This window comes from Capricornis sumatraensis, chromosome 1 (genome assembly GCF_032405125.1).
Source record: "Capricornis sumatraensis isolate serow.1 chromosome 1, serow.2, whole genome shotgun sequence".
Classification (NCBI taxonomy): domain Eukaryota; kingdom Metazoa; phylum Chordata; class Mammalia; order Artiodactyla; family Bovidae; genus Capricornis; species Capricornis sumatraensis.
In genome coordinates this window covers 152,520,884-152,535,016 of record NC_091069.1, presented here as the reverse complement: position 1 = coordinate 152,535,016, position 14,133 = coordinate 152,520,884, and the positions used below count along the sequence as shown (strand labels likewise).

The 14,133-nt window shown below is 40.6% G+C and overlaps 1 protein-coding gene across 3 annotated transcripts; it reads right to left on the bottom strand.

Annotated features, from left to right (window-relative positions):
- Positions 1-8,498: 8,498 nt before the first annotated feature.
- Positions 8,499-12,686, bottom strand: TRMT10C (tRNA methyltransferase 10C, mitochondrial RNase P subunit). Of its 3 annotated transcripts, none has more exons than XM_068979001.1 (2): positions 12,624-12,686; positions 8,499-10,004 (listed from the first exon to the last, which is right to left on the bottom strand). In XM_068979001.1, the coding sequence occupies exon 2, from the start codon at positions 9,976-9,978 to the stop codon at positions 8,716-8,718; it is 1,263 nt and encodes a 420-aa protein (XP_068835102.1). In that variant the 5' UTR covers positions 9,979-10,004; positions 12,624-12,686; the 3' UTR covers positions 8,499-8,715. The 3 variants fall into 3 exon arrangements, with proteins under 3 accessions (XP_068835102.1, XP_068835087.1, XP_068835094.1); XM_068978986.1 differs by having other exon boundaries at positions 12,430-12,680; XM_068978993.1 differs by having other exon boundaries at positions 12,555-12,680.
- Between the last annotated feature and the right edge of the window lie 1,447 nt (positions 12,687-14,133).

Sequence of the window (14,133 nt, the reverse complement as noted above, 5' to 3'; positions counted from 1 at the left end):
TCCGACTTTGCGACCCTGTGGACCATAGCCTACCAGGCTCCTCTGTCCGTGGGATTCTCCACGCAAGAATACTGGAGTATTTGCCATGCCCTTCTCCAGAGCATCTTCCCTACCCAGGGATCTAGCCTGCATCTCTTATATCTCCCGCACTGCAGGTGGATTCTTTACTGCTGAGCTGCCAGGGAGCATGTAATTAATTCATGTTTGTTTCTTTTTCTTAGATGTGCTCTTCAAAAGTTACTTAATGGATGATACTGTCTTGTTTTGTTTGGGGGCCACACTAAGTGGCTTTTGGGACCTTAGTTCCCCAACCAGGGATTGAACTAGGGCCCTCAGCACTGAAAGCATGGAGTCCTAACCATGGTATGGCCAATGACTTTCTGAGACACTCAGTTTAATCATTTTTTAAATGGAGACATAAATATTCATGTATAGTTGCAAATGTATTACTCATAGATGCTTCTGTCTGTAAATGACAAAAATGAATTTTAGAGAGGTCACATAAAGCTCTCCAGTTACATGTACCACATTGTAGAGGTTAAACATGGAAGATACTAACCCATTCACCTGTCAATTCCTTGAGGTCATGTTGTACCTATCTTGCTCACCACTGTTTCCCTCAGAACTAGATTACACCAGTTTTCCATAAATACCCATTGACGAAGTGAATGCCAACTTGCAGGAATCACCCCCAATAAACAGATTAAGGGGTGAAAAGGCAGTTGAGTGCAGGGGAAAGAGCAGCAGCATTGATAGCATCACACAAAACTTAATTTAGATTATAACCCTGCTATTTGCTAATTCTGTGAGCTTGAACTGATAAGGTAATCTTAATACATTTTAACTATAAAAATGTACCAATACTTATAGGGTTACTGAGAGGAGTAAGTGTGATAATACAGGTAAAGTTTGTAATACATTGCCTGGATCATGGTGGGTACTTGCTTAATAGTAGATATTTTTTTGCAGTCTATAAGAGCTATTCAAATAATGATTTAATAAGCTGAAAATGAAGATTAATATAGACAACAATTACTGTAAGTTAAATGTGTAATATGTGAGGTGATAGCTATACTATGCAGTATACATTCATGCCTACTATATGCCAAGCACAATCTGTAATTTTTTAACATGAAATCAAGTGCATTAAATTATCACTGGATGAATTAACTGTTAACGTTACTCTTGCTTTTATGGAAGAGGAAACAGGGACACTGAAAAGTAAGAGGTGGAGGTGAACCTGGAATTCAGGCAGAGAAATACAAAAAATCAGAGAAGAAACGTGGCTAATCTTGGTTTCACTAACCTTGAGTGTGTGCATGCTAAATCGCTTTACTAGTGTCTGACTGTATGACCCTGTGGACTGCAGCTTGCCAGGCTCCTCTGTCCATGGGATTCTCCAGGCAAGAATACTAGAGTGGGTTGCCTTGCCCTCTTCCAGGGGATCTTCCTGAACCAGGGATTGAACCTGTTTCTAACCTGCATTGGCAGGAGGGTTCTTTTACCACTGCTGCTACTGCTAAGTCACTTCAGCTGTGTCCGAATCTGTGTGACCCCATGGACCGCAGGCTACCAATCTCCTCCATCCATGGAATTTTCCTGGCAAGAGTACTGGAGTGGGGTGCTATTGCCTTCTCCTAGTAGGTTCTTAATCCAGGCTGTAATCCAATTATATTTCCCTATACCATTGTCAAGTTTTTATACATTAGAATCATCTGAAAACTTCTTAAAACAGTTACAACTCTGGTACCACTAAATTTTTGATTCAGTAGATTCAGTGTGTGGGCCCCCCCAAACATACATTTCTAACTAGTTCCCAAATAGTGAGGCTGCTAGTCTGGAGACCACATGTTGAGAACCCTGGCCCTAATTCATTCACTTGTTTAGACTATTTCACAGTTTCTCTGTTCTCTCCTCAACTGATGAATCTGATTCTTATTTTCAGTAATAAAATAATAGAAATCAAAACAGAACTTCTGTATATTCTCATTATATCTGTGATGTGGTATCTAAATTTGTACTTTTATTTCCTGTCTTCTTTTCTGTTACTGGTGCAATAAATCCCATCCTTCTTGCTTATAAAAGGTTCCCTCTAATGTTATCTCCCATATCTACAAAACAATCATAACAAAACAAAAAACTCTTGGGATCTTATAACTCCCTCTACCTCTTCATTACTATTCCCCTTCATATAGAAACTCTTTGGAAGGATTGTTTATACTCATTGTCTCCAGTATCTCTTTGGTATTTGCTGTGAAAGTGCTGCACTCAATATGCCAGCAAATTTGGAAAACTCAGCAGTGGCCACAGGACTGGAAAAGGTCAGTTTTCATTCCAATCCCAAAGAAAAGCAATGCCAAAGAATTTCAAACTACCACATAATTGCACTCATGTCACACACTAGCAAAGTAATGCTCAAAATTCTCCAAGCCAGGCTTCAACAGTATGTGAACCGTGAACTTCCAAATGTTCAAGCTGGTTTTAGAAAAGGCAGAGGAACCAGAGATCAAATTGCCAACAACTGCTGGATCATCAAAAAAGCAAGACAGTTCCAGAAAAAAAAATTACTTCTGCTTTATTGACTAAAGCCTTTGACTATGTGGATCACAACAAACTGTGGAAAATTCTTCAAGAGATGGGAATACCAGCCCACCTGACCTGCCTCTTGAAAAATTTCTATGCAGGTCAAGAAGCAACAGTTAGAACTGGACATGGAACAACAGACTGCTTCCACATTGGGAAAGGAGTACATCAAGGCTATATATTGTCACCGTGCTTATTCAACTAATTGCAGAGTACATCATGAGAAATGCTGGGCGAAGCACAAGCTGAAATCAAGCTTTCCAGGAGAAATATCAATAACCTCAGATATGCAGAGGACCCCACCCTTATGGCAGAAAGCAAAGAAGAACTAAAGAGCCTCTTGATGAAAGTGAAGGAGGAGAGCAAAAAAGTTGGCTTAAAACTCAACATTCAGAAAACGAAGATCATGGCATCCAGTCCCATCACTTCATGGCAAATAGATGGGGAAACAATGGAAACAGTGACAAAATTTATTTTCTTGGGCTCCAAAATTACTGCAGATGGTAACTGCAGCCATGAAATTAAAAGATGCTTGCTCTTTGGAAGAAAAGCTATGACCAATCTAGACAGCATATTAAAAAGCAGAGACATTACTTTTCCAACAAAGTTCCGTCTAGTCAAAGCTATGGTTTTTCCAGTGGTCATGTATGGATGTGAGAGTTGGACTATAAAGGGAGCTGAGCACCAAAGAATTGATGCTTTTGAACTGTGGTGTTGGAAAAGACACTATAGAGTCCCTTGAACTGCAAGGAGATCCGACCATCCATCCTAAAGGAAATCAGTCCTGAATATTCATTGGAAGAACTAATGCTGAAGCTGAAACTTCAATACTTTGGCTACCTGATGGGAAGAACCAACTCACTGGAAAAGACTCTGATGCTGAGAAAGATTGAAGGTGGGAGGAGAAGGGGATGACAGAGAATAAGATGGTTGGATGGCATCACCAATGTGATGGACATGAGTTTGAGTAAGCTCTGGGAGTTGGTGATGGACAGGGAAGTTTTGTGTACTGCAGTCCATGGGTCCCAGAGTCGGACACGACTGAGCAACTGAACTGAACTGCTACCACCCTGATCCAACTCACTGTTATCTTTTGCTGTAGCTTCCTACAGTAGCCTCCTAACTGGTCCCTCTCATTTAATCTGGTGTCAATAGAGCATCTAAAGTGATCCTTTTTAAATGAATCAGGTTGATTCATTCAACATATATCAAGCTGCATCTTCCCTGGTGGCTCAGTCTGTGAAGAATCTGCTTGCAAGGTGGGAGACCTGCGTTTGATCCCTGGGTCAGGAAGATCCCCTGGAAAAGGAAATGCAACCCACTCCAGTATTCTTGCCTGGAGAATTCCATGGACAGAGGAGCCCAGTGGGCTACAGTCCATGGGGTCACAAAGAGTCAGACACGACTGAGTGACACTTTCTTTTTTCACTTTATGTGCCAGGCACTGTACCAGGTCCTGGGAATACGGCAGTAAATAAGACAGAAAAGGGAGTTCCCTAGTGGCCTGGTGGTTAGGATTCCAGGCTTTCACCTGCATGACCTGGGTTCAATCCCTGGGCAGCAAAATGAGATCTTTCCAAAAAAGAAAAATGTAACATTGTAAATCAACTATACTTTTCAATTGTGTACTCAGTCACTCAGTTGTATCTGGTTCTCTGTGACTCTATGTGTGTGCTTGTGTGTGTGTCCGTTAAGTCAATTGAGTCATGTCCAACTTTGCAACTCTATGGACCATAGCCTGCCAGGCTCCTAAAGTGCTTCTGGGCACATAGTAAGTACTCAGTAAATACTTGCTAAATGAATGAATGAGGCAGATAAGCTGCTAGACTGGGAAAAGGAAGACCACTGTAGTGATATAGAAACAAGGAAGAGGTATTTCAAAGAGGGAAGAGTTCAGTGAGATCTTCATGGTCCATTAATTAGTAAGAAGTGGCTACTGAATCTCTCTGGAAACAATGGAACTGATGTAAGCACAGAACAGATCACGGGTTTATCAAAGTTTATCAAGCTGCACTGTTGAACTTGGCAGCCTCTAACCCCAAGAATTGCAGCACGCCAGGCCTCCCTGTCCATCACCAGCTCCCGGAGTTCACTCAGACTCACATCCATAGAGTCAGTGATGCCATCCAGCCATCTCATCCTCTGACGTCCCCTTCTCCTCCTACCCCCAATCCCTCCCAGCATCAGAGTCTTTTCCAATGAGTCAACTCTTTGCATGAGGTGGCCAAAGTACTGGAGTTTCAGCTTTAGCATCATTCCTTCCAAAGAAATCCCAGGGCTGATCTCCTTCAGAATGGACTGGTTGGATCTCCTTGCAGTCCAAGGGACTCTCAGGAGTCTTCTCCAACAGCACAGTTCAAAAGCATCAATTCTTCGGCACTCAGTGACTGAACTGAACTGAACTGAACTGAAGCCCTTAAAGTGTGGTTTGTGCAACTGAAGAACTGAACTCATTTAAGTTAAAAAACTGAAGCAGTTAGCTTTTGTTAAACACAACTATTGTTTTGGTAGGACTGCATTTTAACAATAGAAAATTTAGTATTCATATATTTATTCCTTAAAGTGAAAAGCAGGTTTTTTTTAGAGAGAGACACACCCCTTGGAAAAGTGTGAGCTATCTCAAAAGGCCAGAGGTGGCCCCAGGGGGTGGGGTCACCTAGGAAAGTGAGAGTTGTGCTGGAAGAAATTCACTCCAGAGTGTGAGCCATTTCAGAAGGTGAGAGCAGCCTAATATTTATATTAAGATGTTCTGTAACCATTAAAATACATACCAGATTTTGAATGTTTAGTTTGAAAAACAATATGAATGTAAAATCACATTAGTTTTCAATAATGGAAACAAATTGAAGTAATAATGTAGGCATATGGGTTAAATATATTAAAACTAATTTCAGTTTTTACCTTTCACATGGCTACTGGGTCAAGTACATATATGGATTGCATTGTATCTCTATTGAATAGCAGTGGTGTAAAGGAAATGGAAACTGTGTTCTGAATACTGACTTGGGTTAGAAATTAAACTGTAATATAGTAGGGGTAATAATAGCAAATAAAGGATTTTTTAAATTGTTTAATTATTAAAAGGTGGGAATTTGATAGCATGTTTGAAGAGCAGGAGGGAACATTATTACGTGAAAACATCACTTAACCCTTGGAAGAAAAGTTATGACCAACCTAGATAGTACATTCAAAAGCAGAGACATTACTTTGCCAACTAAGGTCTGCCTAGTGAAGGCTATGGTTTTTCCTGTGGTCATGTATGGATGTGAGAGTTGGACTGTGAAGAAGGCTGAGCGCTGAAGAATTGATGCTTTTGAACTGTGGTGTTGGAGAAGACTCTTGAGAGTCCCTTGGACTGCAAGGAGATCCAACCAGTCCATTCTGAAGATCAACCCTGGGATTTCTTTGGAAGGAATGATGCTAAAGCTGAAACTCCAGTACTTTGGCCACCTCATGCGAAGAGTTGACTCACTGGAAAGGACTCTGATGCTGGGAGGGATTGGGGGCAGGAGAAGGGGACGACCGAGGATGAGACGTTGAGTCTGAGTGAACTCCGGGAGCTGGTGATGAACAGGGAGGCCTGGTGTGCTGCCATTCATGGGGTCGCAAAGAGTTGGACACGACTGAGCGACTGAACTGAACTGAAAGGGAAGACCTTAGGAAACAAGTTACCTTCAAAGGGAAAGAATACTATAGAATAAATTATTGAGTGTTTGAGATAAAGGGAAAAGCTATTCCTTCCTACTTCACGCCCAGGAGACCATCTAGTTGGGAGAAACTGTAGCAGTATTTGAGGTTCTGCTAAATCCCAAATTCTAAAAAAAATCTATAAAACTTAAATCAGTATGAGCTCAAACTGTGGGAGCTTGCCACTGTGATTTAGAAGCAATCTTAGAGGTCAGTTACTGCTTGGCCATTGGGAAGGGAAAAAAATTAACAAAAAAGTCCAGTGTTGCATCACTGAAACATCTTAGCATATCGTTACACAGAAGTATATGTCCTCAAAGGGACATAACTTGCATATATTGTATTAGAAACTCTATACATTCTGAATGTATAGTCAATTAGTTTATATTTATTTTGCACTTAGGTGCCACGCACCATATTGAGCAACTGATAAATCTAAGCAACGTTAGAACCTATAAAGTGGAGCTGGTACCCAGAGAGCAGGGCTGGAACACTGGATACTCATGAGATGGTCCAGGAACCCTCTTTGCCTTCCCCCAGTGCCAATCCTGTCAGGTGATGTTAATCGCTTATTTATGCTATTTTACTTTCTGGTTGTATCTCAAGCAGTTTAAGTATTAGCACCTTGATACTTAGTAGGGTCTAACAGTTGAAATTCATTCATAATGCACTTGTTTCAATTCTAAGTTTATGCATGACTTTTTCAAGGCCTTTCCAGATGCCATGAATTTAGGTTAGGCGTCTCGTATTTTTCCATTGCATTTCATGGCCTTATTATAGAGGCCATAATTTATAGGTTAAAAATCAAGACAGACCTTTTGAATTGTGAGATAATACTTAAAGGCAGAATTGTGCTGTGCTTAGTTGCTTGGTCCTGTCCTACTCTTTGTGACCCCATGGATTGTAGCACACCAGGCTCCTCTGTCTATGGGGATTCTCCAGGCAAGAATGCTGGAATGGGTTGCCATGCCCTCTTCCAGATATTCCCAACCCAGGGATTGAACCCAGGTCTCCCACATTGCAGGCGGATTCTTTACCAACTGAGCCACCAGGGAGGCCCAAAAGGCAGTTATTTTGAGTATATTTTCCTTATCTATAAAAAGGTAATAATGATAATACCTAAATTTAGTTGTTTAAATTCTGCATAGTAGGGCTTCGCTGGTGATTCAGCAGTAAAGAATGTGTCTTCAGTGTAGGAGATGCAGGTTTGACCCCTGGGTCAGGAAGATCCCTTGCAGAAGGAAATGGGAACCCGTTACAGTATTGTCTGGGAAATCCCATGCACAGAGGAGCCTGGTGGGCTACAGTCCATGGGGTCACAAGAGAGTTGGACACGACTGAGTGAGTAAACAACCAACTGCACAGTAACTATTTGGCACAGAATAAGTACTTAATATTTAGTAAAAGATTGAGTTCTGCTTTAATAAACATACTGGATAGCATGCCTCAGGCTAACATCCAGTTCAGAAACTAAGTAGAAATATTTGGCCATTGCTATTCCCATGTTTTCCAACTTTTCAGTGGTCAAGACTACAATGAATGTGGTTCCTAAAGTTCCTTTCATATACCCTTCATAGAAAAAGGAATGGCCATGATAGCTTCCTCTCAAAGTTCACCACGAAAAAGGAATTAACACAGGCTATCTGGAGAAGTCCAAAAATCCTGGAAAAGAATTTTCTGACTGGCCTCCCTTAAAAGTCAGATGTTCAACTCAAAATGTGAGTGAGGTGTCTTTTTTGGGATAATCAGCTGTGGCCAGGGGAGCAAGGCCTGTAAAAATATGGCAGCTTCCATTCAAACCACTGGACTGGGAAAAAGGAAGTATCTCCTTGAAAAGAAAATACTTTATCTACAACAGGGAAGTGCTGTAATGACACTCTTCAAATAAAATATTTTTTCCTAAGAGGACAAGAGATGAATTTTATCCCTACAAACACATTTTTTCATTATATAGCCCAATCTCATGACATTCCAAGGGACATCTTAACAAAGCCTCAGTTAAACGATATACTTTAGTGTCTATGACATGCCCACCACTGTACCAAATGTTACTGAATTTTTTCCAAATGTTACCTTAAATAAACCACCACCTGAGGTTTCATCAATTTTTGATGAAAGGTTAGCTGTTGACATGGCTGAAAAGAACATTTAAGAAGGAAAATGGAGTCAGAGACTCAAAGTAGTCATAAAAAAGTCACACAAATGGTACAATTCTTTTACTGGGCTCAAACAAACATGGACAACGCTTTTTACTTTCTAAGATTTTGTTTGTTTCTATAGTAAACAAAATGTATTTCTAAAGTTTTACACATTTGATTAATTGGAAAAAGACAATACTTCAGTCAGTTTGGAAAGACAACCTTCAAAAGAAAAAGAAGTGAATTTCCTTCTTGATGAAATGGACTAATAGGAACTGTATTCCTAATCCACTTTATTTTTAAGCTATCAAATGTTCTCCTTCAAGCTGCTTTTTCTGTGTCTATTTATAGAGCCTCTTGGAAATGAATTGAAAGTCTTTGACTTCTTCATTCTGTTGAGAAACTCCTGAGAATGCTGAGAAATCTCCAGATAACCAGCATGTTTTCTGCTAGGAACAAACTTCAAAGCCTCTTTCCAGCTACCAGTATTTTTCAGACATAACAAAATACGTATCATTTGATCTAAAGTGAGATTTTTGGTACCAGTGTCCCACTGCAGATATTTATCTAATGGAAGGCATTCTGTTGCCAGCTTCAGCCGTTTTGCTTTGGCTAGGGATGTGCCTGGCTGCATATTCTTATCAACGAAAGACCCCACTATATAAATTTTGTCATGCTTGAAAGTAGTCATAACATTGGGAGAATCTGCAGTTAAATATATAATACTATCTTTTGGAAATAAATCTACATGAGACTTTTCTGTTGCTGTTAAAAGCAATTTGTCCCATTTTTCTCCATAACGTTTAACTAACTCTTTATAATAGGCACCACCTGTTTTAAGATTGCAGAAATAAATATGGAAAGGATCAACATTTCTTCTGTTACATCCTTCACTTTCTAAAAGTTGGGAAACAGCATTCTGCAATTCTTTTGGTTTCATATGGTCATCATAAGCCATGTCAAAAACCAAAGGCTGTCCAAACTGCATGGCCTGGGCACCTTTCCAGCCCATTGCAATGTCCATATTCCTGTCCCAAAGTCGTAGAAATAGAAAGTTTTGCTGTTTATCTTCCTTAATGGTTTCTGGTAGCTGATCTTTTTTAACTTCTTCTTTTTCTGCTTTTTTCACTTCTTTTTTTATTTGTCTGGCTTTTTTCATTTTTTCCTTAATATATAAGTATTTTAAATATTTTCTTTTTGATGACTTAGAAACACATTCCATAAGGGTTTTGAGCTCTTCTTCACTGAAGTGTTCTGGTACTTCTTTGCCAAGCAACCTCCACATCTCAACTAACTCCCTGGTAGCAGCTAGAGGATCTTCATCCTCGCTGCTTGTGACTGTTGAAACATCCTCTTCTTGCACACTAAATTTCATTGTAATTTTCCACCTATCCAACTCCAGCTCTTCAGGAGGTGGTGTATTCTCCTTATTAGGACAGGATGCAGCTGGTATTTTGGAAGACATGTATCTCTGCAGAATTGTTGAATATAAAACCCTTCTCTTCTTATGAAGGGTAAATGGCACTAAAACTCTGGCAAAAGGTCTTAAAAAGGTGATACTGACACTCATTTTGAGAACAAGTATGTAGAAAAGCCCTATAAAAAAAAGAAAAGTGTAATGAAAAGTTAAAGACTGTATAAATTTGAGATATCAAAATACAATTGATTCTGAAACATGAAGTGGAATCTTAGTCCAACTTATTTGTTGCACCATTAATTTTTCTTGATTCCTGTGGCCTACAGCCTGTGATCATTCATTAGGCAAAAAGTGGAGAAAACCCTTGGGTTCTTATTTGACACAGAATTTCACTCTTGTTTTAGGCAAAAGGATACCTTGAAGATCCTACTTAGATTTGTATCTGGGGACCCAGAAGATCAATGTTACCGAATAAGAAAGTTAGGTACTATATGGCTGAGATAGCACTATATTCTTCTCCATTTTCTACTAAGCCTAAATACAGACCCAAACAAAAGATCCTCAATAAGCAATATGTAAAGACAAAGGGCAGAAACATTACAGAAAATGGCAACTAGTAAAAACCATTTAGCAGCCGTTGTGCCAGTGCCCTCATGTTTTCAAAAGAGATTTTTTTAAAAGTTTTTTAAAAAACATTTATTTATTTGGCTGTACCAGGTCTTAGTTGCAGCATAAGGAATCTGGTTCCCTGATCAAGGATCAAACCTGGGACCCCTGCGTTAGGAGCACCAAGTCTTAGCCACTGAAGGACCAAGAAGTCCCTAGAGAGATCTTCTCATTTAAAAACAAAATAAAATCTCCCTTCTCCAATATAGACTTTACTCTGCAGGAAATATGTTATTGCCAAACAAAATATCCAGAATTAGGGCAAGTATATATATACATAAGCTCTACAATTTTATCCTATAGGTCTGGAAGTCCACAAAACAATGAAGATGCTTAAAGATGTTAACCTAATACTTGACTTGAAGCAAAAAAAAAAAAAAAAAGGAATTCAATTTTTCACAAAATGCAACTAAAATACTTGAAAGATTCCTTCTTCCCTTGACTTCATTTACTGACACTGCATATTCCTACGCCTCTGACCTGTACACTGATGTTCAGCTCAATCCCCCACCCCCATCCGCAAACACACACAAGGTGGATATGCTTCTGAGTTGTGTCCTTAGTCCTTTTTTCAATCTTAAATATTTTCTCTATGAACTCTTGATATACCTCCCTGAGTTTGATCACCATGTATGAGATGACACTTCAAATGCAACAAACTGAAATCTGTCTCCCTTTCCTTCCCAATCTGCTTTTCCTTCTGTTGTTTCAGGGAGGGACAATAATATCCATCCATTTCAGCAAGTGCCAGAAACTGGGAGTCATTTCATTACTGTCCCCTCTCACACCTTCCATTCCTAATTTGAGTTATAATCATTTACTTTCTAAATACTTCCTGAATCCATTCATTTCTCTTCAACTTCCTTAATTGTATCTCCTAGCTTCTAAATTTGCTCTCCCTCATCTCTAAACAATTTAGAGCTAGTGCAGATCTGATCAATACACTCATCCTCCTCAATATGTATTTTTAAACTCACTGTTGCCAGGTCAACTCTAAACTTAATATATGTGGCATATAATTTTTTTTTTCCCACAAAATCACCTTTTGGTTATCTCTTCAGCTACATCTCTAGCTAGCTAATTTGTTACCTCAAGCGTTAGATCAACTATTCCTCTTATTGACTTCCCTCTTAGTTCAGCTGGTAAAGAGTCCGCCTGCAGTGAAGGAGTTCACCTGCAATGCAGGAGACCTGGGTTCCATTCCTGGGTTGGGAAGATCCCCTAGAGAAGGAAATGGTAACGCACTACAATATTTCTAGCCTGGGAAATCCCATGGACAGAGGAACCTGGTGGGCTACAGTCCATGGGGTCTCAAGAGTCAGGCACGATTTAGGAACTAAACCACCACCATGATAATCAGGATAAGGGCTGTGTTTATATTTTGACACTGAACCCAATGCTTCGCAGTATATAGCTCACATTTATCATTCAAGTATTTTTCAATTAAATACTCCAGGTCAATGCTTCTCTTATTTAAAACAAGTTCAGACAGCTTTTAAAGAAGAAAACATTTTACTTTAGACTCTTCGAAATATTTAAGCGAGAGTTCTCGGCCTCAATATGAAAGGTATGTATTTCCGAAAAAGTCTTGAGTTTTGTCTTTGTAACTGATAACTATTTTTAGGATATAATAGAAATACCCGCCTCCCCCCAATTTAAACGGTGAACAAGAATATCATTTTAGGCAACAACACCCTTTCGTTTCATGTATTGTACTTTGTTGGTATTGTTTAGTTGCTACCTCGTGTCTGATTCTTTTAGACCCCATGTACTGTAACTAACCCACCAGATTACTCTGTCCATGGGATTTCCCAGGCAAGAATAGTGGAGTGGGTTGCCACTTCTCAACTCATGGTTCTAACCGGGTCTCCGGCATTGCCAAGCAGATTCTTAGCTGCGCAGCCATTAAGGAAGCCCTCCAGGTATCGTTCTACTTACAGTTTATGAATTACTCGGCTTCCTTTTATCTGTGGGCCTTCCTTGCGCACAGGCTCGAGTACCTTAGGCCTCTCAATTCCTCCCACCTCGCCACACACACTGGGAGACAAGAAAGCCGCCCATACCAGCAGTGCAGAGACAATAACTCCCGCGGGTGCAAATCGCAAGGAACCCAAGAGCACCCAAGATTCTACCGTGAACTTCTGCCAAGGGACGCGCGCCGTACGTGACTCAACAGCTTGCCTAGCACTCCGCACAGTTTCCGTCGTGGACCAAAGACTCGAAGCCGGAAATCCCGTCCTTTCCTCCAGGCGCGGCCATATGACGTCAAACCAGTAGGGGTGCGTCTTCCGGCCTGGAAAGTAGCTCCGTGGTGCAACACAGGCTGAAAAACGCCCACTGACCTTAGCAGTACAAAGAACCACATTGTGAGATTTGGGGGCTGAAGCCAGGTGAGAGTGGGTAACGGATGAATGGAATATGAGAAAATGAAGTCGAGTTCAAACATTTTTATGAAAGTTGGCAGAAGCAATATTCGGTGAACTCAGCATCCGGTGTGGTGTCCAGGAAGTTTCCGTTATTTTTACTGTTATTGGGAGAGATTTGACCAACTGATCGGATTGTTAACATGGGAATAAGGAAAGAAAGGATTCAGAGGACAGTTGGAGGGGATCGCTCGTATAGGAGGAAGAAGTACCACTTCCTTTGTAACAAAAAGGGAAGAAACTTAGGGTTGGAAGCCAGTTTGTAGATATGGCAGTTGTAATTTGAGAGTTCCTATTTCTTTTTTTTTTTTTAATTTATTTTTGACTGGAAGATAGTTTCTTTACAATGTTGTGTTGGTTTCTGTCATACAATGTGAATCATTCATAAGAATACACAGATCACCTCCGTCTTGGACCTCCCTCCCCCCGACCCCACCCCACCCCTCTAGATCATCACAGAACCCTGAGTTGAGCTCCCCGTGTTATACACCAGATTCCTACTAACTGTCTGTTTTACATAAGATCACCTCCCTCTTGGAACTCCCTCCCCCCGACTCCACCCCACCCCTCTAGATCATCACAGAACCCTGGGTTGAGCTCCCCGTGTTATACACCAGATTCCTACTAGCTGTCTGTTTTACATAAGATCACCTCCCTCTTGGAACTCCCTCCCCCCGACTCCACCCCACCCCTCTAAATCATCACAGAACCCTGGGTTGAGCTCCCCGTGTTATACACCCGCTTCCCACTAGCTGTCTGTTTTACATATGGTTCAGTTCTTGTAATCTCAATGCCACTTTTTCAATTTGTCTCACCCTCGACTTCACTCACTGTGTCCATAAGTCCATTCTCTACATCTTCCTCTCTATTCTCGCTAAATGTTAGTCGCCTCAGTCGTGTCCGATTCTTTGCGACCCCGTGGACTGTAGTCCGCCAGGCTCTTCTGTTCATGGAATTCTCCAGGCAAGAATACTGGAGTGGGTTGCCATTTTCTTCTCCAGGGGATCTTCCCAACCCAGGGATCGAATCTGGATTTCGTGCTTTGTGGTTAGATGCTTTACTGGCTGAGCCACCAGGGAAGTAAGATTCTCACTAAGAGTTCCCATTTCTGAAGGAGGTAGTCTTCTAAGAATCTGTGGAGAGTGAAGAAAGGGAGAAGGTTTGATACTGTCGTGAATAATTAATGTGACATACTAAGAGTGATGGAGAAGTTTTTCAC